The sequence below is a fragment of the Fusarium keratoplasticum genome, chromosome 2, assembly GCF_025433545.1.
Source record: "Fusarium keratoplasticum isolate Fu6.1 chromosome 2, whole genome shotgun sequence".
NCBI lineage: Eukaryota > Fungi > Ascomycota > Sordariomycetes > Hypocreales > Nectriaceae > Fusarium > Fusarium keratoplasticum.
Window position 1 is genome coordinate 2,978,684 of NC_070530.1, and position 26,650 is coordinate 3,005,333.

The following is a 26,650-nucleotide window of genomic DNA, read 5'->3' on the forward strand; positions in this document are numbered from 1 at the left end:
GCACTTCTCTCGTGACTCTCCATCTGGTGTGTCGCGACCGGAGCGTTCAACCAGTCTTGGGGGCCTCTGTGCCGCAGGACGGTACTTACCGTGCAGTGCAGCACGCAACAGCGAGCAGCCAAGTAGCGTTCCCATTGACGCAATCTGCCCTAGGGCTGCCACTCGTGGCTCCGGTCGGTCTCGCCTCGCCTCTTTCGTTGCGAGTCAGCAATCGGATTGGAAAGCCGAGGAACGCAGAGATAGACACACATACCTACACTCGTGCACACTTTCTACATCGCAACATCTGAACGCCCCCCATCGTCGCAATACGTGCCCTTCCACGATCGCGCCGATTCAACCTCATCGTTACGAGCCTCTTCGTCGTAAATGACAAATTACTCGACTATATCTGATGGAAACGCTTCTACAACCAGAAGTGCCGGCGATATGTCTAGGTGAGACTCGCCCCTTCCATGCCGACACCGGCCACGGTCAAACAACCTGATCTCGCTGACCATCTGCTCTCCAGACCACGACGTCGCGGCCACAAGGATGGCGGCCATGGAGGCCAAGCCACCACGATCAGCAGTGTCGTGAACCTGCTCAATACCAGTGCGTCCCTCGATCGAGCCCTTGCGACGCGGTGCTGATAACGTCACAGTCGTTGGAGCTGGCACCCTTGCCATGCCCTCTGTCATGTCCCACATGGGCATCATGCTCGGCGTCTTTCTTATTATCTGGTCCGGCATAACGGCCGCGTTCGGCCTCTACCTCCAGTCACGATGCGCCCGATATCTCGAGCGGGGAACCGCGTCCTTCTTCGCGCTGTCGCAAATCACCTACCCCAACGCCGCCGTCATATTCGATGCCGCGATCGCGATCAAGTGCTTTGGAGTTGGCGTGTCGTACATGATCATCATTGGAGATTTGATGCCTGGCGTGGTGCTGGGCTTCCTTAGCAATGCCAACAGCGCTCCTTATCTGGTTGATCGAAACTTTTGGATCACCGCCTTTATGCTCATTATCATCCCGCTTAGTTTCCTGCGGCGGCTGGACTCTCTAAAGTACACCAGCATTATTGCGCTGGTCTCTATCGGGTATCTCATCATCCTGGTAATTTACCACTTTGCGGTAGATAAGCATGCCGACCCAGGGAGCATCCGCGTGATTCAATGGGGCGGAGCCATCGAGACGCTGAGCACTCTCCCCGTTGTTGTCTTTGCGTACACTTGCCACCAGAATGTAGGCGAACCTCACACCCAATTGCTGAACAAGTACTGACTGGCTAGATGTTCTCTATTCTCAACGAGCTCAAGGACAACACCCCCTCCAGCGTTATTGGAGTCGTCGGCTCGAGCATTGGCTCTGCCGCCTCCATCTATATTGTTGTGGCCATTACTGGCTACATCACTTTCGGCAACGCCGTGGTTGGCAATATTGTCTCTATGTGTAAGTGCTCATCGTGGTCTATCTTGATCAAGTAGCTAACAAATCACAGATCCTACCGGAGCTGCTTCGACGATCGGAAAGGCGGCTATTGTTGTTCTCGTCACCTTCTCGGTCCCGTTGCAAGTCCATCCCTGTCGAGCTTCACTCGATGCCGTCTTGAAGTGGCGACCCAACCGTCACTCTTCGGGCAACAGACGGACCTCGACCCCTCTGCTCCCTACAGCTCCTGCAAATGATCATGGAGCTGGCTCCACCATGTCCGACCTTCGTTTTGCGGTCATTACAACATTTCTTCTAACGTTTGCATACATGACTGCTCTATCAGTCACCAGCTTAGACCGTGTGCTCGCCTTCGTTGGCAGCACTGGATCGACATCGATTAGTTTCATTCTTCCTGGTCTTTTCTACTATAAAATCAGCGACCCTGATAGTACATATCACCAGCGTTTGGTTAAGGAGGACGACGACATGGGAGAAGACTCCAGTACATCAGACGTGGAAGACTCTGCCGCCCTGGCTCAGAGCACAACCAGCGTTCGCAGCGGTGTTAGCATGGCGAGCAACGTCAGCACCCGCAGCAACCGAAACTCATGGCGATGGCGCAGAAAGTGGCGATGGGATCTCGAACACATCGAGCACCACCACCTCCGCAGGCTTTCGCTCGCCCTCGCCCTCTACGGAGCGGTCGTCATGGCCGTATGCTTGGGCATCAACATCTTCTCTGCAGCCACTGCTAACTAGACTGTATTTTTCTTGTACGGCCTCATTGGGGATGACGAATGTTGGGTATCAAGACTTGTGATAAGACGGCATATAGGCGTTTTGATAGCGAGTGAGCTTTGAAGACGGCTCAGGCGTTGTTATAGATATGGGTTTTGGTGGTGCTTCAATACAATTCTTAATAGCGACAAATGGCGTGTGTCTCTGGTGACCTCAAACCCTCACCACATATCGTACAGTCCTCCCGGGTGCATTGTGACCTTTGGTGACCTGGTTGGTATCCTCGATTCTTCCCTGTCCCATCGTTCTCTGGAATTGCTGACTCCATTCAAATCGGAATCCACCTGACCCAAGCCAACGCCTCGAAATGCCTTTCATACATATCATACAGCCTTTTTAGGCCTCCTTCAACGAACCTTGACCTCCTCTGTCTTCACGGTGCCCTTCTGTTGGTCCTGCTTGGGCCCAAACTGCTTCTTTGGCAGGATGCCGACCATTGAGAGTAACCGCCATGCCGTGTCGGTGGGCTGTGCACCAACACCAATCCAGTACCTCGCACGCTGTGTGTCGAGCTTGATATCCTTGTGAAGCTTTCCGGAGTTGTCATACGGATCGGGTTTGGGGATCGGGTCGTACGTGCCGATAACCTCGAGCGGGCGGGAGTTGCGCGCCGTCCTGCAGTCTCGTTAGTTGGAACGAATTGGTGGGGGCGGATTGAGAGCGGTGTACCGGGCGTGGGCGATGACGATGTTGTAGAATGGCTGGTTTCGGCGCCCGAAGCGGGCGAGGCGGATCTTGACAACCATGGCGGCAATGGGCGAGGGGAATTGACGACCACGACCGAGATAGAACGGCTGAAGCTGGTATCGTGATGGTGGACAATTTCGAACCCCGGAGCCCCGGAGCTTGGTTTTGCCGCTCCAGCCAATCAGAGGTGAGGCCGAGTCCGGGGTTCGGTGTTCTTGCCCGACAGGCTCGTCGCTGAAAGCACAGCGCTGATGTGATGTCAGTCCCCTGAACTTTCCGACCTTCCGCCATTGACGACATTCCAAGTCACCTTACTTTTGCATCATCTGAACGATTGGCGTTTTTGCTACTGCTGAGGCTATCGCGAAATATTATAGTTTATTGCAAGAGCTGAGAGATTCAAAGACATTATGGCGATCAAGGTAGGCTACGGGACATCGTTCTTGGAGCTTGTGTACTGACTTGCTTAGACCCTCGGAGCCAAAGCTGCTGCTGCTCTCGACCAGGAGCTCATGAGCACCGGTGCATTTTCGATCGACCAGCTGATGGAGCTGGCTGGTCTCGCCGTCTCGCAGGCTGGTGGGTGACTGTCCTCAAGCATGAGGCTCTGAGTGCAAGAGCTCACAGTCAACGAGTTCCAGACACTAATTCTACTAGTTTACCGCCTTCAACCTCTCGAAAGTGGTCGTAGGATCCTTGTTGCATGCGGTCCCGGAAACAACGGTGCGTTCCGCTACTAGTCGTTCAAGATGACTTACTGACAACTTCAAGGCGGCGATGGACTGGTAGCTGCTCGCCATCTCCGCCACTATGGCTACAATCCGACCGTCTTCTACCCCAAACGGAGCAAGAATGATCTTTACCAGGTGAGTGATTCTCTCCCATTTACACCTTGATTCACCACGTGCCGGTTGTACGGTGTTGTTGCAGTCCCGGGTTGGCTTGGCTTCCGGATGGTCCAGTGGATGTATTGTTTCTAGGGATCTCTTATGGTGTGCATCCTGTCAGTCCTGCAAGGATCGATGGGTGGAAGCAATTGTCGTCTCAGATCTTCCGAGAGTTGCAGTCCTGTCCCTCACACATAGCCAACTCAACACCCACATCCACCACGCATAATGGCCGCTTATCGTTTGCGTAGCGGCTTGCAAAACAGCTCGAAGACCTCGACGTCCCCTTCGTGGATGACTTTTCGTCAGCCGTAAGCTCGACGGATCACATTGTCGACGCCATCTTCGGTTCGTGCTCGTACTCGTCCTCCAACAGCGATTGCTTCTAACCGTTCACCCAGGCTTTAGCTTTTCGGGCGAAGTCCGAGAACCATTCCCCGCGGTAATCCAGGCTCTTCAGGAAACCAAGTTGCCGGTCACGTCGGTTGATGCTCCCTCGTCATGGGATATCGAGAATGGCCCTCCCGAGTCTGGGCTCGGCAGCTCCTTTATGCCTACGGCACTTGTTAGTCTGACAGCGCCGAAGCCGCTAGTGAAGCACTTCAGGGGACGGCACTTCATTGGCGGACGGTACGTACCCGTGCAATAGCGTTGTCAGGTGGCAATTAACTCTCGGTCCAGATTCGTGACTCCTGCCATTGCAAGCAAGTATGGCTTTGAGGTTCCCGAGTACAAAGGCATCGATCAAGTTGTCGAGGTTGAGACGACTGGGCAGAAACTCTAAAAAGGATGTCGGATCGCCGGCGAGTCGAGGTTTTGGGGTCGGCCGGCAACTCCCTCCTGTCCTTCTCCCGAGGCAATATCATATTACATGACCCGGCAGCCTCCTCTCAGACTGTTCGGACAGACTGGGCTTGGACACTGCCCGTCACGCATGTCATTTCCCAGGAGCAGCAGACCTAGCGGGCAGACCAACATGGGTGGATGAAATGCGTGACAGAACTCAACATAGACGAGATACTCTTTCCCGCAGACTTGGCATGCAGCCGAATGCTGCGTGCACATTTATCGTGAGCTCGAGCTTGGTTGTTCAGATTCTGATACTGGATAGGCGATGATAGGAGTCGACAGATGCGAGAATGGGGGGGACCTGCACCAACGACATGGACAATGACGCAGAAAAGGGGCGCCGCGGAGAGAAAAAGAGACCAGGAGACGAGTTGACAATAAGCAACAAAGACGAAAAGAAGCTTGACAATGATATCGTTGATCAGAGGCCGTGGCCTATTGGGCTGGGGCGAGACGACTGTGTCTCGAGGACGACCGGATAGGGCTGATATAAAGGGTGTGGCGTCGGATGGGCTTCTGGAGTCTGTATGGCGCAGAGGGGACAGAAGGTTGCCACCGCGGCCCAGCGTGTCCAGGGGTGGCTCCAGGGGCCACAGCACAGTGTCCCAGCCGGAGCTTAAAGGTGAAGAAGCGAGTCTCCGTCGGTCGGTCGTCTCAACCACAGGCGACGTTACCTGGCGGGCTCGTGGCGAAAGAGGGACATGGTGACGAGCGGATCAGATGGCGCCGCACTGACGGAGACGGAGCAGGAACAGGCAGAAACAAGAGCATGCGACGACGAGCCATTTTGAGAGAAGCGATATTAAAATCGTGTGCGTCCACCGAGGAGCGTCTGCTGGTGAAAACACACACTTGTCTGATCCAATTCGGGGCAGGGAGTCCAGGAGCCGGAGCATTTGCTCCTTGACCCGCCTGATAGGCGGGGGCGGCAATGCGGCGCTTACAAAAGGAAGCTCGCGCAAACGGGGTCCGCTTTTCCCTTCTCCAAGCTTACCGTAGACTGAGGCTTCGCTATCGACCGTGTCAATTGTTTCAACGGCCTCTCTGGAGACGGTCACTTATCTGCCGGCCGATCGGCGCTGCTGGAGCCAGCTGGAATCGCCCTGCCCTGTCCTGGCCCTGGAGAGGTTGTCTGTCCGTTAGCCTTGACCCCCCGCGGCGCACGACACCCTGGGAGGGGCGTCTTGTCTCCGCCACGCTTGCGCCATCGATTCGCTAGTGGTTTGGGCGAGGTTCCAGAGGTTCCAGAGGGCCAAGAGGCAGACAAAGAGGTGCATGCAGGCCCTCCGTATTGGCATACATCCGCGGGTTGGTTGATCCTCGCTGTCGGTACTCCGTACGGGAACCTCGGACGGCGCCGTTAACTAGCGCCGTGTACGCAACGTACGTCCGTTGCACGCCCGCCCACCAGGGCCCAACTCAGCTGCTCACCTTATATCACGGGCCGTTGCGATAACCATTCCCGCTGGACGAGGTCAATGCCAAGCATCTCGGGCGCTACCACGGTCAGGGTCCTGAGGGTAGTCCGGGATCCTGGGATCCACGATCGCGGATGGACGATGCGATGCCTGTGCTTGCTGCCTCCCAACCGCAGACACCATGACCGGAGCGACGGGCTCTCGTCTAGGGATTTAGACGCGCCATCACCAACAGGTACAGTAGATTGCGGATCAGGGCGCCACAGGCCCAGTCGGGTGCACGTATCGCGGCACCCCCGGCAGTCAAGCCTTTAAAGCTCCGGCTCCCTCTGATTGAATCATGGTTCGAAGCATGCGTGCGGATTCCCAGGCGGTCCCTAACCACTGACAGGCTGTCGCGTGAAGCACCCCGGAACATGGTTCAACTATGCATGCGGAGCCTCGGCTGGGGAGGCTAAGCAGAACGGTCCAGACCGTTGAGCTACCAGCTTATTCCTCGATCACCTCGATCACCACGCTCACCGGGCTGTGAGGAAACGCTCTGAAGATCGGGAGAAATCACAAGGCACCGAGACGACTGTCCACGTAACTGGGACCCGTATTTGATACAATCTTTCTCGGTGACACCGGAAGTGGCACGGTTCTTTGCTGGCGGTGCACCAAACTTGGTTGGTGGCTGGTGGGCCAAGTGTGGCGTTGACCTCTGGAGAAACGAACCAGGACCAGTGGCCGTGCAGTCTGAGAAAAAAGACTTGGTCAAAATTGAAGATCTTGCTCTTTTTGGTGTTTCAACAGAGAGCATCGCCCTTTTCAACACCCCACTATCAGCTCTCTTCTCCAGCAGTCGACGGACGATCCACCACCCTCCGCCACCAGTCACCAGTGGTAACGCGGATTTGGGAAACGGCAAAGTTCCTATTAGTGGACTTGGCGGTTTCTCGGCTTGATGCTCGGAATTTGATGCATCACATGGCAGGCAGAGGTGCAATGCCACGGCGGCCTTACTGCGTAGTATCAGTGTCTAGGCCACTGACCCCTGCTGTCAGGAATGATTGGGCTGCCAGTTGACAACCGTTGACAGCATTTTTTGCCCAGGCCCTGGGTTGGATTGGATTGATTGTCGACGCCAGACGCGCCCGACTGGGAAAGCCCAACTCGAGTTCTCTCTGCATGAAGTAGACATGCACTCGGTGCAGAAGGACGTGCAAAGGTGGATCACGATTCAGGGAGGATCGGTGGAGATGAGAGGCAACGCCAATAACAAAGAGATTCTGATTAAGGTCGACAGTAGCGCACCCAGACTCGCGCAAGTGCAAGTGCAGGCGGTGTGCGTGTGCGTTGCTTGCTTGTGCCGGACGAGATGTCCGCAGTTTCTAACTGGCCCAGCCTGCATGCTGGTCTCAACAGACACTTCGACAGGCACCACGAGCATAACGCGCGCGGCTTTAACGGGGGAGTTTGGGGGAACGCTAAGGAGGCTAGGGCGGCCATGGCGCCCAGGGCGGAGAGCCTCATCCGGGGTGGATCAGAAGTGCACATCAAATCTCAGCTTTGGGGGCTATATTGGCCATGACCGTCGAGATGCTAAAAGCACAATCCCACTCGAAACTCAGGGTCTCTTTCCCCTCCCCATGGTGGCGGAGGATTTCCTCCTCCCGTCCACACTAGCCCGGACGTCAGGAACTGGCTCGAGTCAAGCACACCCAGTTTCGTCAACGTCCAAGGACCCGGGAACCCGGTCCCGCACTCAGGGCCGTGTGGGGCAAGCCATGATCAACAGCCAACGTTGAGATGCTTCATTGACGTCATTATTTCGTTTTTGACTGGCCGATTCCACCATTCCGCTGTTGACGAGAGTCTTCCACGAATTTCGACGTCGTATGGGCTAGAATAGTTGAAGAGGGTCTTGCATTTTTCTCGGGTCTTCTGGATGCTCGGAGTGGTTACGAGAGGGACCCGGAGCTTTTGATTTCAACTGGGATGGTTTCGCGCTGACCGCAAGTTGGCAACCAACAGCTGGCAACTCACTAGTATGTAAAACGTAGGAGGCTTCCGCGATTCTGTCATGGCAGATGTCAGGCATATCCTTCCCCCTGAGCGCCAACCGCGCCACCACTTCTGCCTGAGTCGTTAGGCTCTGATACGACATTGCGATGATACCGTCAGAGATGGACCCTGTTGGTTCTCGCTTCGCACCACTCTCGGACTCGCTGTCGCCATCTTGAAATCTTTATCTTCCTTGAATGAGTCTCGCCGGAGCTGTCGTTCCTCCAACACAACCATCGACGCCAGTTCTTCTTCCGCCTCCAACAGTGGGGGCAACCATCCGAGGAGACGAAGTCGACAACGTGTTCAACTCTACCGCAGACCTGGCCGGCGAGGCGGACCCTGCGGCAGAGGGTCTTGCGGTAAGCCAGGGTCTGTTCGCAGGCGTCGCATTTCGTAGAGTTGAGCTGGCACATGGTGAGAAGTTTTGATTTTGATGTGGATCTTGATACGGGTTTGCCCGTAAAAGTTTCTCACATCATGTATGCATATCCTAACATCTTTGGATTTGTAATGAATTTTGCATACGTGTGCTGGGTTCAGGGACAGTGAATCACTTGCAATGGGGCAAGGCATTTGACCCTCAAGACCCTCCAAGTGAAGGCATCACGAGATCTGCAGAGAGGGCACGCGTAATCTTTCAAACTTTGATGCTGCAATTAGTCACTTTAGAAGCTGTACGTCCTACGATATCATGTGGCGAAGGAAACAGTCGCAATGTTGGCATGTTGTGTGGTTTGAGGCGTTGCCCCTTTTCACAGCCCAGCAGGCAGATATCCCGGCCACCCCCGTTACTACGTGATAAAATTTTCAAGACCCGTTGCAAAATATTGCAGTGACTCAGAATTGCCTCAAGTTTGCGTACATTGTTACGTATGTTGCACATGTTTGATCTCAAATTCCATTCACAGTGAATCGCATCGCCATCCAAATGTTGGCCTGAAGAGAGGATCCTGTTGCATGCTCCCGTCCACTATGCCCAATTCTTGGCAATTCTTTAGACTTGTTTTGATGATACTTTAGGCTTGCCTTTATGATTGTTTAGACAGGCTTTGATGAATGCTTGTACTTGCTTTAATGATTGTTTAGACTTGATAGGCATAAGTCGAGTATCTTCATCACAAATATCAACATAAATTTATCAATTACGAACGAGTTCTCTACTTAGGTACCTAATATGGCCGGTCTTAGCTTCACTGGGAGTCTTTGACTCCCAGTTACTGACCCAGAACACCGCGTGAAGGTGCCGGCCATCGTCCTGGTGCCTCCGCAATAGTCAGGGGCCAATGCATCATCGACAAAATGTGAATGGCACGAGCCACCACAGAGGAATAACTGCTCAAAGGATGATTGTGAGTACGCAAACAGCAAACAGGAGAGGCAAATCAGAACGTACCAAACAAACTGAGCAGGTTGTGCCGCTCGCGGGCCAGGGGGCATGGAACAATCGCATCTGTCCATGCGGGTGCCGTTAGGCCCAAAAGTGTTGGATCTGAAAAAAGAAAAGCTCGGAAAGAATAGAGGAGTATGCTGTTGAAAAAGGGTGCCGGTAGGCTTCAGAATAGGAGGACGTATGTCGTAAGTAAAGCATGTCGCTTGCTTCTCCTTGTACCCTTGTTCCGTCTCATAATCCTGTTCTATCAATGCTTAGTTCTCTTCGCAGGCCAAGACTCCTAGAGCAAGTGACGTTGGCACTGCCAGGCACTGCTCGCTTTATAGACTGCAAAGCCAAGTTAGTATTGGCCACTGCGTGATAGCTATAACTTACCACTCCAATGAATCAGACCCTTGGGAGAGTTCTTTATGGCATTGTGTGCGCAAGGTTGGCGATAAAACTGTCGTCCAGGTGTTATACGGTGCCAAGGTAGAGAGTTGTCTCGAGGCACAGTGCGAGGCGTACCGGCAGTGATTCACCCTCGAAGCGACGAGGCTTGATAAGGGACTTGATGTTTATCAGATGAGCGCTGTGGCCATTATCTCAGGATTTCAGAAAGTACGTGCGTGGAGCATTCACAAATAGGTAGACAATAGAGGTAACAGAACATATGAGATCAATTTCTGGCTAGGTAGTAAGAAAAGCTTACAATCTAATGGTAGCTATGATACAGGCTAAAAAGACAGGCTAGAAAGAGATAGGAAATTCCCTAGGCGAAGGAAGCGTCTTAGGCGACAATAGACTCGCTGTCGATACATCTGGCTCCGTCGTTCCAGCTTGACACGGGTCCCGCGGCGAGGAACTTGGGGTTTCCGATGGTCGGGGCAATGGGGAACTTGTAGATGTTGCCGCTGGTGTTCTCGGATCCGTACAAGTTTCCGTCGGCGGCCGCGTACAGGGCACCCCAGACGTTGTTGCCCGTGATGTTGCCATAGGCCTTGAGGGTCTGCCAGGTGTAGCTTGTGCGGCTGAACCGAGTCAAGGTGGACGATGTCGATGTGTACTGGATGGCATACATGTAGTCACCACCTCCAGGGACGAAGGCCCAATCGGCCATACCATCATCGTGAGTTGCTGTTCCACTCAGGATGATCTTGCCATATGTGGAAGAGCCGGGGTAGAGATCGATGGCCCACCAAGGTCGACCAGCATCAGAGAACCAGTAGCGACCTTGGTTGTCGATATCACCCATGATGACGTTGCGGTTGGAGACACGGGCAGAGAGTAAGGTCCAGCCACCGTCTGCGCCGATTCGGATAAGCTGAGAACCCGTGTCATCCATGACCATACCATAGATGTAATCGTCATATCGGTTGTAACCGATACCGTTGATCCAGCCACCAGGACCGATGCCTGACTTGATAAGGGTAGTCTTTCCAGTGGTAATCTCAACACGGTACAGTGAGGTCTTCTGGAAGAGGTATCCGTAGACATCGCAGTCGAATCGGACGGTAGCCGCTGCAGCACTGCTAGTAGTCGTGATAGTAGTTGTGGTAGACCTCGAGGTTGTGGTCGATGTGGTGGAATGAGAGGAGGTTGATGACGTGGAAGAAGAGGTTGTTGATGAACTAGTAGAGGTTGACGTTGTACGAGAGGTAGTTGTAGAACTTGTGGTTGATGAGCTCGTGGTTGGAGCGTGAGATGTGGTTGTAGACGTAGTAGAAGAAGTGGTCGAAGAACTCGTGGTTGGTGCACGGGAGGTGGTTGTAGACGTAGTAGAAGACGTGGTCGAGGAACTCGTGGTTGGTGCACGGGATGTGGTTGTAGACGTAGTAGAAGATGTAGTTGTAGAGCTCGTGGTCGTAGGCGCACGAGATGTGGTACTAGGAGACAAAGAAGATGAAGAAGACGTCGTAGTGTGTTGCGACGTTGTGCTCGTGGACGTGGTCGTGACAGCCACCCTGGCTCTTGGAGTCTCGATGAGAATGGTGCCGGGATCATCTTCAGATCCGGGTGGAATGTAGGTAGTGAATGGACCGGTGAGCGTTTCGTCACCTTCGGTAGTGATCGTAATGTTGTGGTGGGGTGGTGTCTCGACGATGATTGTGCCGGGGTCTCCAGCGCGTCCAGGAGGCGAGTAGGTAGTGTAGCGGCCTGTGAGGGTGCTGGGTCCAGCAACGGTAGTAGTCACGTTGCGGTCAGGAGGCATCTCCACGATAATGGTACCGGGATCTCCTCTGTTCGCTGGCGGCGAGTAGGTAGTATAAGGTTCCGTAATGGTCTCAACCTCGGTTGTGATAGTGACGTTATGGTCAGGGGGCAATTCGACGATGACGGTTCCGGGGTCTCCTCGGTTGCTAGGAGGCGAATAGGTTGTATAAGGTGCGGTGATGGTATCAACAATCGTCGTGATAGTGACGTTGCGGTCTGGCGGCATCTCCACGATAATCGTACCAGGGTCGCCTCTGTTGGCTGGAGGCGAGTAAGTGGTATAAGGCGCTGTAATCGTATCGACCTCGGTTGTGATCGTGACATTGTGATCCGGCGGCAATTCGACGATAATGGTACCTGGGTCACCTCTGTTGGCTGGCGGCGAGTAGGTTGTATACGGCGCCGTGATTGTGTCGACCTGGGTGGTGATGGTCACATTGGAGTCTGGCGGCAATTCGACGATAATAGTACCAGGGTCACCTCGGTTGGCTGGAGGCGAGTAAGTCGTATATGGCGCTGTAATCGTGTCGACCTGGGTTGTGATCGTAACATTGTGATCCGGCGGTAACTCGACAATGACGGTTCCAGGATCCCCACGGTTGGCGGGCGATGCGTATGTTGTGTATGCCTGGGTGATTGTCTCGATGACAGTCGTCACGGTCACGTTGCGGTCAGGGGGAAGCTCAACAATGACAGTTCCGGGATCACCACGGTTGGCGGGTGCCGAGTAGGTGGTGTATGGCTCTGTGATTGTGTCGACCTCCTTCGTGATAGTCACATTGCGATCCGGCGGTAGCTCGATAATGATAGTGCCTGGATCGCCTCGGTTTGCGGGTGGTGAGTACGTGGTGTAGGGCTCCGTGATGGTTTCGATCTCCGTCGTGATGGTCACATTGTGATCAGGAGGAAGCTCAACGATGACGGTGCCTGGGTCGCCAGCGGCTCCAGGGGGGGAATAGGTTGTGTAAGGAGCAGTGATCGTGCTGACTACCTCGGTGATAGTAACGTTGCTATCGGGAGGAAGCTCGATGATGATCGTGCCTGGATCGCCGGGAGAAGCAGGAGGCGAATAGGTTGTGTAGGCCGCCGTTATGGTGCTCACGTACTCGGTTGTGGTCACGTTCCTCTCAGGGGGCAGCTCGATAATGATAGTGCCAGGATCGCCGGCAGCACCTGGGGGCGAATACGTTGTGTAAGGAGCAGTTATCGTGCTCACATACTCGGTTGTTGTGACGTTGCGGTCAGGTGGAAGCTCGATGATAATGGTGCCAGGATCTCCGGCTGCGCCTGGAGGTGAATAAGTCGTGTAGGGGGCAGTGATGGTGCTGACGTATTCAGTTGTCGTCACGTTGCGCTCAGGAGGAAGCTCAATTATCACCGTGTTGGGATCACCTTGAACCGCGGCACGAGAATATGTAGTGTAAGGAGCAGTTCTCGAGCTGACGTATTCGGTGACGGTGACGTTGTGGTCCGGCGGAAGCTCGATGATAACAGTACCAGGATCACCCCTAGCACCAGCTGGCGAGTAGGTGGTGTAAGGTCTGGTGATTGTGCTGACCACCTCAGTGATGGTGACGTTGCTGGCGCTGGGCTCCTCCAAGGTTGTAGTCTCCTCAGTAGTCGTGGTCTCGTCAACAGTGGTTGGGTCGTTTCCAGCGACTCTGACAAGAGGTGTCTCGATGATGATGGTACCGGGATCACCTCGTGTGGCAGGAGGCTCGTAAGTTGTGAACATATCGGTAGCCGTGCTGGGGCGTGCACGAGTAATGGTGACATTGCGGGACTCCTCAGCAGTGGTAGGCTCATCAGATGTAGTGGGATCGGCCACTCTATCCTCGGGAACATCAATGAAGATGGCTCCTGGATCATCTGCAGAAGCCGGTGGTGAATAGGTTGTCCACGAGGTAGGTCCAGATCGTGTAACCGTCACACTGTAATCGGGAGTCTCAATGATGATAGTGCCGGGATCACCAGCAGAGCCTGGCGGCGAGTAGGTGGTAAACCGTGTGGTAACCGATGAAGGACCAGCGCGAGTGATGGTGACGTTGTAATCGGGGGTCTCGACAATGACGGTTCCGGGGTCGCCAGGGGTTCCGGGAGGTAAATAAGTTGTGAACGGCGTTGTGACCGAAGGAGGAGCGGCCCTGGTAATCGTGACGTTGTAGTCGGGAGTCTCGACGATAACCGTGCCGGGATCGCCTGGGGTAGCCGGGGGCGAATAAGTCGTGAACGGGGTCGTGATAGAGGCAGGGGCAGCTCTGGTGATGGTGACATTGTAATCGCCGTTGGGAGTCTCGACGACGACTGTGCCAGGATCGCCAGGTGTTCCAGGTGGGTTATAGGTAGTGAAAGGAGTAGTGATAGAAGCGGGCGCCTCCCTAGTGATAGTGACGTTGTAATCAGGGGTTTCAACGATAACCGTGCCTGGATCACCGGGGTTGGCCGGTGGTGAGTAGGTAGTGAATGTGGTTGTGATAGACTCAGGAGCGGCTCTAGTGATGGTAACATTGTAATCTGGCGTCTCAATGATGATGGTGCCAGGATCGGTTTCTTGAGCCGGCGGCTCGTAAGTGGTGAAAGGAGTGGTGACGCCGGGAGGTCCAGCCCGGGTGATGGTGACGTTGCCGTGTTGGGCCAACGTCTGATCCAGATAGACACTGGTGTGAACGAGGACAGTTCCAGGCTCGGTGCCGGATGGGGGAATGATGATGGTGTTGGTCTCCACGCCGGTGGTCTCGGGGTCGCCGGAAGCAGTATCGTTCTTTGTGAGTGTAGACGGATCACCGGGAATAGTGATAGTCTCGAATCTCGTGACATAATCTGAGGTTGACTCGGACGTAGACTCAGCAGTGTCTGTGACTGGCGTGTAGATGACATGAGTTCCCGGTTGACCATCAGTGGGAGGGATAATGTGAGTGATGTTGTCAGTAACACCGGGATACTCAGTGTTGGGCTCAACCACAGTGATATGGTCGTGCTTGTCATCGGGAGTGATGGTGAGAGCATCAGGGTTGCTGGTGGTGCCATCGTCAGTCGAGGCTGGCTCCGTGATGGGCTCAGTGGTAGAAGCTGTCGGGGCCGTTGGCGTGTTGATGGTCGCAGCCTCAGTGGAAGTGGTTTCGGGCTCGGGTGTAGTTGTGGTTGGCCGGACCGCAAGGCGTGCTCGAGGAGTGTCGATGATAATAGTTCCAGGGTCACCGGCCGATCGAGGAGGCGAGTATGTAGTGTGAGGCTCCGTGAGCTCCTCGGGACCTTCTTCAACGACAGTGACATTGCGCTCAGCAGGAGTCTCAACGATGAAAGTTCCGGGATCACCAGAAGCACCTGGAGGCGAGTAGGTGGTGAAGAAGGTAGGGCCTTCTCTGGTGATGGTGACATTGCGAGGTCCTGGTGTCTCGATGATGACAGTACCGGGATCGCCTGGAGAACCTGGAGGCGAGTAGGTAGTGAATGGCGCAGTGAGAGACTCAGGTCCCTCCGTGATGATAGTCACGTTGCGCTCCTCAGCCGTAGTAGGAACAGGCGTCTCGATGATCACAGTACCAGGCTCGCCGGCAGCCGTAGCAGGCTGGAATCGGGTCAAGGGAGCCGTCAAGTAAGGAGGACCTGGAGTGTAGACAGTCACATTGCGACCAGGATCTTCGCTCGTGGTGGCTGGAGCAGGAGCCGGAGTCTCAATAATGACGGTACCGGGCTCCCCAGGACCGCTTGGGGGCTCGTAAGAAGTGATGGGCGAGTCGATTGTGCCAGGGCCAGGGTACTGTCGGATGACGGTGACATTGCGGCTATTATCAGAAGGAGGAATCGTGATCGCAGGAGGCTCAGTCGTAGTCTCGGGAGACTCAGTCTGAGGCGCCAGGGTCTCGATGATGACAGTGCCTGGCTCACCGTTGGTGGGAGCGATCGTTGTGACGGTGATGGGCTCAGAGTAGGAAGCTGTTCCAGTGTATGGCCTGTAAACTGTGACATACGAATCGCTCTGAGTCTGGGACACCTGGGTCTCGATGATGACGGTTCCGGGCTCGCCATTGGTGGGAGCAATAGTGGTGACAGTGACCGGAGCGGTGATTGTGTCAGAACCAGTGTAAGGTCTGTAGATGGTCACGTAGGTAGGCTCAGGAGCGCTGGTGGTCGGAGCAGCCTCAGTGGTGGCATCCGGAGTCTCGATGATGACTGTGCCTGGGTCGGTGCCAGTTGGAGGAATAGTGGTGACGGTGATCGGGGCCGTGATGGGCTCAGCGCCTGTATAAGGCCGAGTGATTGTGATGTACGAAGGCTCAGGGTCAGATGTAGTGATCGGTGGTGCTTGACCTGGGGTTTCGATGATAACGGTTCCAGGATCTGTTCCTTGGGGAGGAATCGTTGTGACCGTGGTTGGGGCAGTGATGATTTCGACACCACTGTAAGGCCTGTATATCGTGATGTATGAAGGCTCAAACTCCGAAGTCGTCTGGGCCTCTGGAGTCTCAATGATGACAGTACCGGGATCAATGCCTGTTGGTGGAATCGTTGTGACCGTGATAGGACCAGTAATAGGATCAATGCCGCGGTAGGCTCGAGTAATCGTAATGTACGAAGGATCAAACTCAGTCGTGGACTGGGCTTCTGGGGTCTCAATAATGACTGTGCCGGGATCGGTACCAGTGGGAGGGATAGTCGTGACGGTAATGGGACCCGTGATAGGATTGACACCACTGTAGGGCCTAGTGATTGTGATGTATGAGGGCTCTGCGGTAGTGATTGGAGGAGCTTGCCCGGGGGTCTCGATAATCACCGTTCCGGGTTCGGTTCCTTGGGGCTCGATGGTTGTGACCGTAACCGGTGCAGTAATCTGGCCGGGACCCGGATAAGGTCTATAGACCGTGACGTAAGAGGGTTCAGGTGCGGGCTCCGAAGTCGTGATCGGTGGTGCTTCGCCTGGGGTCTCGATGATGACTGTGCCAGGCTCGGTTCCTTGAGGTTCGATCGTCGTAACGGTGATCGGAGTAGTGATCTGACCGGGACCTGGATATGGCGTGTAAATCGTAATGTACGTAGGCTGGGCTTCCGAAGTGGTAATCGGAGGAGCCTGGCCGGGGGTTTCGATGATAACTGTGCCGGGCTCCGTTCCTGAAGGCTCAATGGTTGTAACCGTAACTGGCGCCGTAATCTCGCCGGGGCCAGTATAAAGCCTATAGACAGTAATATAGGAAGGCTCAGGGGCAGGCTCCGAAGTCGTGATGGGAGGAGCTTGACCAGGGGTCTCAATGATGACTGTTCCGGGCTGGTCGCCTTGTGGTTCAATCGTCGTCACCGTGACGGGGGCTGTGATCTCACCGGGGCCAGGATAAGGACGATAAACCGTAATGTATGAGGGCTCTGGGGCAGGCTCTGAGGTCGTGATCGGGGGAGCCTGACCAGGAGTCTCAATGATGACGGTACCAGGTTGATCCCCTTGCGGCTCGATAGTTGTGACCGTAACTGGCGCTGTGATTTCTCCAGGTCCAGGATACGGCCTGTACACAGTCACATACGAGGGCTCTAGAGCAGGCTCCGAGGTGGTGATGGGAGGAGCCTGACCCGGCGTTTCGATGATAACCGTACCAGGCTCGGTGCCAGAAGGCTCGATGGTGGTGACTGTGACCGGCGCCGTGATCTGTCCAGGTCCTGGATAAGGCCTATACACTGTGATGTATGAAGGCTCAGGAGCAGGATCAGAGGTCGTGATAGGCGGAGCCTGGCCGGGAGTCTCGATGATCACAGTACCGGGCTGATCGCCTTGGGGCTCGATAGTCGTGACGGTGACGGGGGCAGTAATTTGGCCGGGTCCTGGGTAGGGTCGATAGACCGTAATGTAAGAGGGCTCGGCAGAAGTGGTTGGCTGAGGAACAGGGGTCTCAATGATGACTGTTCCTGGCTGGTCTCCCTGAGGCGGGATCGTCGTAACCGTGATCGAGTTTGTGATGGGGTCAACACCAGTGTAAGCCCTCCAGATGGTCATGTAAGAAGGCTCGGCTGTTGTGACTGGCGGTGCCTGACCCGGAGTCTCGATAATGACTGTACCGGGTTGATCGCCTTGAGGCTCAATAGTCGTAACAGTGACTGGTGCAGTGATCACGTCAGGGCCAGAGTGAGGCCTATAGACAGTGATGTACGAAGGCTCGCGAGAAGTAGTCGGCTCTGGACCAGGGGTCTCGATGACAACGGTTCCGGGTTCGTCACCCTGAGGGGGAATGGTAGTCACTGTGATAGGTCCAGTGATGGGCTCGGCTCCAGTGTAGAGTGTGTAGACTGTCACATAGGAGGCGGGAGCTGCTGTCACAGGAGCTGCCTGGCCGGGGGTCTCAATGATGACGGTACCAGGTTGATCTCCTTGGGGTTCAATCGTAGTAACCGTGACAGGAGCAGTGATTTCGCCAGGACCGGGGTAAGGCCTGAAGACCGTGATCCAAGAAGGCTCAGGGGTGGCAGTGATCGGCGGCGCCTGTCCTGGAGTTTCAATGATAACTGTTCCGGGCTGGTCACCCTGGGGGTCGATGGTAGTGACGGTTGTGGGCTCAGCGATCATTGGAGTTCCAGTGTAAGGTCTGAAGATCGTGATCCAAGATGGCGCAGGGCTGCTAGTAACTGGAACGGGAGTCTCAATGATGACCGTACCGGGCTCGTCACCTTGAGGATCAATCGTTGTAACCGTAGTAGACTCAGTGATCATGGGGGTTCCGGTATAGGCCCTGAAGGTGGTAATCCAAGAGGGCCCAGGGCGAGTGGTCACAGGAGGTGCCTGACCAGGAGTCTCGATGATAATAGTGCCAGGCTCGGTACCTGTTGGATCAATCGTGGTGACGGTCACTGGCTCAGTAATCTGGCCAGGTCCCGGGTAAGGACGATAGACCGTGATATAGGTCGGCTCGGCAGTTGTGATGGGTCCTTGCGTTTCAATGATAACCGTGCCAGGCTCAGTACCTGAAGGCTCGATCGTCGTCACCGTAATAGGGCCAGTGATTTGGCCTGGGCCAGGGTATTGGCGATATACTGTGATGTACGAGGGCTCGGCAGTTGTAACAGGAGGAGCTTGTCCGGGCGTTTCGATGATGACGGTTCCTGGCTCGGTTCCTTGAGGCTCGATCGTCGTGACGGTCACGGGCTCGGTAATCTGGCCGGGGCCAGGATAAGGCCGATACACAGTGATGTACGAAGGCTCGGGGGAAGATGTGACAGGAGGAGCCTGTCCGGGGGTCTCGATGATGACTGTTCCCGGCTCGGTTCCCGAGGGCTCGATAGTTGTCACAGTGACTGGAGCAGTGATCTCGCCAGGACCTGGGTACGGGCGATAGACCGTGACATAAGACGGCTCAGGCTCAGGGCTGGAGGTAACTGGGGGAGCCTGGCCTGGGGTCTCAATGATAACTGTACCGGGCTCGGTGCCAGAAGGCTCGATGGTAGTGACCGTGACAGGAGCGGTAATCTCTCCAGGGCCAGGGTATGGGCGATACACTGTCACATAGGTCGGCTCTGGCTGAGGACTGCTAGTGACAGGAGGGGCTTGGCCGGGAGTCTCGATGATGACCGTTCCTGGCTCTGTTCCTGAAGGCTCAATAGTCGTGACGGTAACAGGCGCGGTGATTTCGCCGGGGCCAGGGTAAGGGCGATAGACAGTTACATAAGACGGTTCAGGCTCAGAGCTGCTTGTGACCGGGGCAGGGGTCTCAATGATGACTGTGCCTGGATCGGTTCCTGAAGGAGAAATCGTCGTGACAGTGACGGGAGCAGTAATTTCACCGGGGCCGGGATACGGGCGATAAACCGTGATGTAGTACGGCTCAGGCTCGGGGCTGGCCGTGACCGGAGGGGCTTGACCGGGAGTCTCAACGATGACGGTTCCAGGCTGGTCGCCTTGGGGTTCAATCGTCGTGACAGTCGTAGGTTCGGTAATGAAGCCGGTTCCGGTGTAGGGTCGGAATACTGTCACGTATGAAGGTTCCGGAGTGGCTGTCACAGGAGGAGCTTGCCCTGGGGTCTCGATAATGACAGTGCCTGGTTGATCTCCCTCGGGAGCGATGGTAGTCACCGTGATAGGCGCATCAATCTGGCCTGGACCAGGATAAGGTCGGAAAACGGTGACATAGAATGGCTCGTAGGTCGACGTGGTTGCGGCAACTCGCTCAACAGGGGTCTCAATGATGATGGTACCGGGCTGGTCGCCGTCTGGCTGGATGGTTGAAACGGTGATAGGAGCCGTGATAATGTCAACGCCAGAGTAAGGTCGATACACTGTGATCCACGAAGGAGCAGGACCAGAGGTGGTGGTGGCAGGCGCTTGACCAGGGGTCTCGATAATGACTGTGCCGGGTTGGTCTCCCTCGGGGGCAATCGTGGTGACGGTAACGGGACCAGTGATCACATCCGTTCCGCTGTACGGTCGATAGATCGTAATGTACGAGGGAGCAGGACCGGCAGTTGTCACTGGAGGCGCCTGTGGACCTGGGGTCTCAATGATGACCGTACCGGGCTGGTCTCCGGTAGGAGCGATAGTCGTGACCGTGACTGGCTCCGTGATAACGTCAGGACCGGTATGTGGCCGATACACTGTGACGTAGGACGGGGCAGGACCGGCAGAAGTGACGGGCGCGGCCTGTTCCGTTGGCGTCTCGATGATCACGGTACCAGGCTCGTCGCCCTGAGGTGGAATTGTGGTGACGGTGATCGGTGCCGTGATGACATCTTGTCCAGTGTAGGGGCGAGTGATGGTGATGTACGAAGGAGCAGGGCCAGAAGTGGTCACTGGAGGCGCCTGCGGACCTGGGGTCTCAATAATCACAGTACCAGGCTGTCCGTCCAATGGTGCAATGGTGGTGACAGTCACTGGCTCTGTGATAACGTCTGGACCCTCGTGAGGTCGGTAAACTGTAACATAGTAGTCAGCTTGAGAGGAGGTTGTTAGCACAACCACCCTCTGAATCGGAGTCTCGATGATAATGGTTCCGGGTCCGTCATCTGTAGGGTCAATAGTCGTAATCGTAACCTCACCCGTGATCTCGTCCGCTCCGGTGTGAGGGCGATAGACGGTGAGATAAGACGCGCCGGAACGAGAGGTGGTCAAAGGTGGGGCCGGAGCCGGGGCCGGAGTGGGCTCGGGGTCGGTGGGGGTCTCGATGATGACTGTACCGGGTTGATCTCCGGAAGGAGGGATCGTAGTAACTGTGACCGGCGCGGTGATGACGTCGGGTCCAGTGTGCGGCCTATAGACAGTTACGTAAGTAGCACCAGGTGAAGATACCGTAGTAGGCTCATCTGCCGAAGTTGAGGGCTCGACTAGTGCGGGAGTCTCAATGATCACAGTACCAGGCTGATCCCCAGATGGCGGGATAGTGGTAACAGTGACAGGTGCGGTAATCACATCAGGCCCAGTGTGGGGTCGGTAGACAGTGATGTAAGAAGCACCAGGCGAGGAGATCGTCGATGGAGCCTCTTGGGTTGAGGTTGGCTGGGCCTCGACGGGAGTCTCAATGATAACTGTTCCCGGCTGGCCATTTGAAGGAGCGATGGTCGTGACCGTAATGGGAGCAGTGATAACGTCGGCTCCAGTGTGAGGCCTGTAAACCGTGACGTAGGTCTCCTGTGGGCCGGGAGAAATGGTGACTGGCGGGATGTTGACCTTGTTGCCAGTCTGCAGGCCAGGGGTCTCGATGATGATGGTTCCAGGTTGGCCGTTGGTCGGCTCGATGGTGGTGACGGTGATAGGCGCAGTGATCTGGTCGGGACCCTCGTGAGGCCTATAGACCGTGACGTACGAGTTCTCAGGGCCAGGAGGAATGGTGACAGGAGGGTCGGCAGTCGGCGTCGGTGTCGAGGGGACGGGAGTCTGAATGATGATAGTCCCAGGCTGTCCACCAGAGGGCTCGATCGTAGTGACTGTGACAGGAGCCGTGATGACTCCAGGACCAGGATACGGCTGATAGACCGTCACATACGAGTTATCAGGACCAGGAGGGATCGTCACTGGAGGGTTACCAGAGGACTGAGTCTCAGTAGGAGTCTGAGGCACCAAGGTCTCAATGATGACCGTTCCTGGTTGTCCACCAGATGGGGGAATAGTGGTGACCGTGATCGGGGCCGTAATGGCACTCGCTCCAGTGTATGGCCTGTAGATGGTGATGTAACCATTCTGATCATCGGAAACAGTGAGAGTCGCCGACTGAGTTGGCGCCGGTGTCTGTGGCACTGGGGTCTCGATGATAACAGTACCCGGCTGTCCGCCTGAGGGAGCAATGGTTGTGACCGTAATAGGCGCTGTGATAATCCCAGGGCCGGGATACGGACGATAGACCGTGACATAACCATCATCGCCCTGAGGAACAGTGACCGGTGGAGACTGAGTCTCAGTGGGGGTCTGGGGAACTGGCGTCTCAATGATGACAGTACCGGGTTGACCACCTGAAGGAGCGATAGTACCAACAGTGAGAGGAGCCGTGATAGAGCCAGGGCCTGGATAAGGCCTGTAGACGGTAACATAGCCACCCTGATCAGCAGGAATCGTAACTGGCGGGGGAGCAGTCGTAGTCTCAGGTTGAGTGGGATCCACGGGACCTGGGGTCTCAATGATCACAGTACCAGGCTGACCTCCCGAAGGAAGGATGGTAGTGACAGTAATCGGCGCCGTAATGGGAGAACCAGTATGAGGTCGATAAACAGTCACATAGCCATCCTGACCCTGAGGAATAGTAACGGCCGCGTCGCTAGTGGTCTGAGCCTCAGTCGACTCAACAACAGCCGGAGTCTCGATAATCACTGTGCCGGGCTGCCCGCCTGAGGGGGCGATCGTAGTGACCGTGATTGGCGCAGTGATAGGAGCTCCGGTGTGAGGTCGGTAGATGGTGATATAGTTATCATCATCGGCTGGAATCGTGACCGGCGGCCTGCTGGGCTGGAACTTGGTAAAGACAACCGGAGTCGGGGTCTCGATAATGATGGTTCCAGGCTGACCGTTCGCGGGAGGCTGCGTCATGGTGATAGGATAGTCGATGTTACCAGGACCTGGGTAAGGTCGGTAGATGGTAACATATGGCCGATCTGAAGCAGTCGGAACAGTGAGCGTTCCACCAGGAGTCTCGGTCGTCGAAGGGGCCGCCGACACGGGAGTCTCAATGATGGCGGTGCCAGGCTGTCCATTCGAAGGCTGCTGGGTGTATGTGATGGGCGCAGTAATAGTGCCAGGGCCTGGGTAAGGTCTGTAGATGGTCACGTAGGAACCAGTAGGACCAGGAGGGATAGTGATAGGCCCAGCCGACATCTGTGGCACAGTCGGAGTCGGAGTCTCCGTAGGAGGAGCAGGAGTCTCGATAAAGATAGTGCCGGGCTGACCATTGGCAGGAGGCTGGGTCAGAGTGATGGGCGTAGTGATAGTTCCTGGGCCTGGATAAGGTCGGTAGACAGTCACGTAGAAGTCCGAAGGGTTCGAACTCTGAGGTACTGGTGTCTCGATGAGGATAGTACCAGGCTGTCCATTCGCAGGAGGCTGAGTGATGGTGATGGGCTGCGAAATCGTGCCGGGGCCAGGGAAAGGCGTGTAGATGGTAACCCATCGCTCAGGATCGGTAACAGTAGCCGGGCCACTCTGCTGAGGCTGAGTCAGGTCAGGAACTGGGGTCTCAATGAGAACAGTTCCGGGCTGTCCTCCCTGAGGAGGAGTAATGATAGTGATAGGTGACGAGATCTTGCCAGGTCCTGGGTAAGGAGTGTAGATCGTCACGTAACCATCCGAGCCAGACACAGTGGTCGCGGGCTCTGGCGTTTCGACCGGGCCCTGGGTGGGGGTCTGTGGCACAGGCGTCTCAATCAGAACCGTTCCAGGTTGACCGTCCCGAGGGGGAGTAACGATGGTGATAGGAGTATCAATGGTTCCAGGGCCGGGATACGGGGTGTAGATGGTGATGTAGCCATCTGAACCAGAGACGGTGGTCGGCTGCTGAGCCGAGCTCTGAGTCTGAGCCCACTTGACCGGCGGGGGAGTCTCGATGTAGACGGTGCTGCCATCCGCGATGGTGATGGGAGCCGTGATAGGATCACCCGTGTGCGGACGGAAGACAGTGGCAAGACCGCCCGAAGAGGTGGGAGCCACGGTGACCTCGGGCGCCGGAGTCTCAATGATGATAGTTCCGGGCTGGCCATTGGCAGGAGGCTGGGTGATGGTGATCGGCTCAGTAATCGGCGATCCCTCGCGAGGTCGGTAGATTGTCACGTAGGGCCTATCAGAAGCAGTCGGGATAGTGATGGGCTCAGTGCCGGCCGGGGTGTTGATCCTCGTCGCTGGAGTCTCAATTATGATAGTACCCGGTTGTCCATTCGCAGGAGTCTGAGTAATGGTGATAGGGGCAGTGATGGGATCACCAGTGTGAGGCCGGTAGATGGTGATGTAAGGGTTGTCACGACTAGGAGGGATCGTGAGCTCGCCATCACCAGAATCACCAGGCTGAGAAGTCTGAACAGATCCATCAGGCCCGGTCTGAGCTCCAGGTGAAGTTTGAGCGCCAGAGGGGGTCTGGGCAGTTGGGGTCTGCTGGAACTTGGTGACAGGAGTCTCAATGATGATGGTACCGGGCTGGTCTCCAACTGGGGTCTGGGTGATGGTGATAGCAGACGTGATCGGATCACCAGGATGCGGCCGAACAATGGTCGCCCATGGGCTATCACCACCAGCAGGAATGGTGATGGTCTCCTGACCCGGCTGGGGAGTAGAGGGAGCAGGAGTCTCGATGATGACTGTACCAGGCTGACCTCCCGAAGGCGCAATAGTGAGAGTAATAGGCTCGGTGATGGGATCACCAACGTGGGGTCGGAAGATGGTTGTAGGAGAATCTGGGCCACTCGGGATGGTGATGGGCTCATCAGGAGATCGAACTCTGGTCTGAGGGCTATTCAGGCTCGGGGTCTCGATGATGATCGTGCCGGGTTGCCCAGGTGCTCCAGTGATTGTGATGGTAGTAGGGACCGTAATTGGATCACCGGTGTGCTCCCTCACAATCGTGGTAGTGGAGCCGCCAGGGCCAGGCGCGATCGTAATCGGCGAACCTTGAGTCGGAGCCGGCGCGTTGGGAGTCTCAATAATGATGGTTCCCTTCTCGCCTCCACTGGGCTGAATCGTGATAGTGGTCGGCACCGTAATCGTGTCAGTTCCGTCATGACCCTGCACAATCGTGACGAACGGGCTGTTGGGGTCTGATGGAAGAGTGACGACGACGTTCCTCTGCCCAGTTGGCAGCTCATTGCCAGGCTGAGCGACCTTGTTTCCGGGATCGATGATTCCCGTATCACCACTATCGGGAGTCGGAGTCTCGATAACGATGGTTCCGCCATCTCCTCCTGCGGTCGGGGGAATGAGGATGGTGACTGCCGTGGAGATAGGAGTAGGCCCAGTGTGAGGACGGAGGATGGTGGTGAAAGGGCTGTCGGCGCTGGGAGGAATCGTGACGGTTTCGCCAGCACCCTGAGTTCCAGGAGGAACCTGGATGACGACAGTACCCTGACCACCGCCAGGTGCCGTGATGGTAGTGAGGACGGGTCGAGTGATGGAGACGGTACCAGTGTAAGTCTGGATGATGACGACGTTGGAAGTGTCGGCAGATCCTGGCGATCCAGGAGAGCCTGCGCCAGGAGCATCTGCACCAGGAGAACCGGAGTCTGGAGAGCCAGCATCAGGCGAACCAGAGTCGGGAGAACCAGCACCAGGAGCTCCTGAATCCGGAGATCCAGAGCCAGGTGAGCCAGTATCAGGAGAGCCCGCATCGGGTGCACCAGGAGATCCAGGTGTAGCCGTGTTTGGTGTCTCAGGCCAAGGAGTCTGAATAATGACAGTTCCAGGGTTCGTTCCTGAAGCAGAAATAGTAATCGTTCTGGGTGGCAGAGTCGTAGGTCCAGGGAATGCCTGAATGACAGTGAACATGGGATCCTCCAACGAGGGAGGAATCGTCAGAGCGCCAGACTGTCCAGGTGTGAAGGCCGAATAAAGCGTGCTAGCAAGCTCGACAATGACGGTACCGGCTCGCGTTCCGTCTGGCTCGGCAATCGTAGTGACAACATTGATGATGGTTCGCGTCCCTGTGTACGCCTTGATGATTCTCTCGTAAGGATAGTCGGTGGAAGGAGGGATCGTAATGGTGGGAGGCTGCTGGGCCACAGGTGTGTTGGGAGAAGCTCCGCCAGGGGCGGACTGATCATGAGGAAGAGCGGTAGCGGGAAAGGCGTCATCGTTGTCGTTGAGGGTGCCATGACCTCCGCTCAGGGTTGTCTCAGCATGGGGAATTAGAGATACAGCAAAGATAGAACCTCGGATCTGTGTTGCGAGGTCTGGGATATCAAGTGAAGGAATGTCGTTGTTGTTGTTATCGTCTTGTGCCTTGATGGCGGTAAGGAGTGTAGAGGCAAGAAGCCCCCGTGACAACCACATCTTGCCAACAAAGACAAGAATCTAGAGGTTACACGAAGCTTGGAGATCAATACTGTGCAAAGTATGAAGAACTTGGACTTCTCAACGTTTCCTCCATGGTTTATAAACACCAGGCACAGGAACACTATCATCCCCAGAGCTCCCATCTTGTGGCTTCATCGGGGCATCCGCCAGTCTGCTTTCGTCGCGTTTAGAGTTCTCAATAGTCTGCGGAGAGCTCATGGCCTAAGAGAGTCCTGTTCTCGCCCATCGTCCGCATTCCCTGCCCTGGGGCTCCCACGAGGTTCTCGACGAACTTGGAATGTCGTCATTGAGCTAGGAGCTTTGACTTGGCCGGGAAGGCGATCGTGCCTTGCCTCCTCTCAGGGCGACATTCTTCGGCCCTGGTTGGGACCTGCATGACTTGAGCCGTGATTGGGTCGTGTCAAGGACGCTTGTGTCTAAACAGCAACTCACCAGGGACTGGAACGCGCCGAGCCGATCGGCCAAGGGATCGTCCTGGCGGGCCAGACTATGGCTTTGTCTAGCTACCCTTTTTGCGTTT

General features: G+C 55.7%; 4 protein-coding genes across 4 annotated transcripts; 2 read left to right on the plus strand and 2 right to left on the minus strand.

The window, feature by feature from the left end:
* Positions 1–369: 369 nt before the first annotated feature.
* On the plus strand, positions 370–2,172 carry NCS57_00283100 (Aa-trans domain-containing protein; the record flags this gene model as incomplete). The annotated part of the gene is made up of 5 exons (XM_053052849.1): positions 370–437; positions 512–594; positions 644–1,224; positions 1,272–1,431; positions 1,481–2,172. 5 exons carry the CDS (start codon positions 370–372, stop codon positions 2,170–2,172), a joined length of 1,584 nt encoding a protein of 527 aa, XP_052918095.1.
* A 386-nt stretch (positions 2,173–2,558) lies between these two features.
* NCS57_00283200 (uncharacterized protein) lies at positions 2,559–3,083 on the minus strand (the record flags this gene model as incomplete). Its single annotated transcript, XM_053052850.1, has 2 exons — positions 2,881–3,083; positions 2,559–2,826 (listed from the first exon to the last, which is right to left on the minus strand). Exons 1-2 carry the CDS (start codon positions 2,955–2,957, stop codon positions 2,559–2,561), a joined length of 345 nt encoding a protein of 114 aa, XP_052918096.1. The 5' UTR covers positions 2,958–3,083.
* A 225-nt stretch (positions 3,084–3,308) lies between these two features.
* NCS57_00283300 (NAD(P)H-hydrate epimerase) lies at positions 3,309–4,569 on the plus strand (the record flags this gene model as incomplete). The annotated part of the gene is made up of 7 exons (XM_053052851.1): positions 3,309–3,320; positions 3,369–3,477; positions 3,526–3,621; positions 3,670–3,764; positions 4,037–4,133; positions 4,187–4,415; positions 4,467–4,569. The coding sequence occupies 7 exons, from the start codon at positions 3,309–3,311 to the stop codon at positions 4,567–4,569; spliced, it is 741 nt and encodes a 246-aa protein (XP_052918097.1).
* Positions 4,570–10,260: 5,691 nt separating this feature from the next.
* NCS57_00283400 (uncharacterized protein) lies at positions 10,261–26,106 on the minus strand (the record flags this gene model as incomplete). The annotated part of the gene is made up of 3 exons (XM_053052852.1): positions 10,261–11,002; positions 11,103–11,356; positions 11,434–26,106. The coding sequence occupies 3 exons, from the start codon at positions 26,104–26,106 to the stop codon at positions 10,261–10,263; spliced, it is 15,669 nt and encodes a 5,222-aa protein (XP_052918098.1).
* Positions 26,107–26,650: the final 544 nt, after the last annotated feature.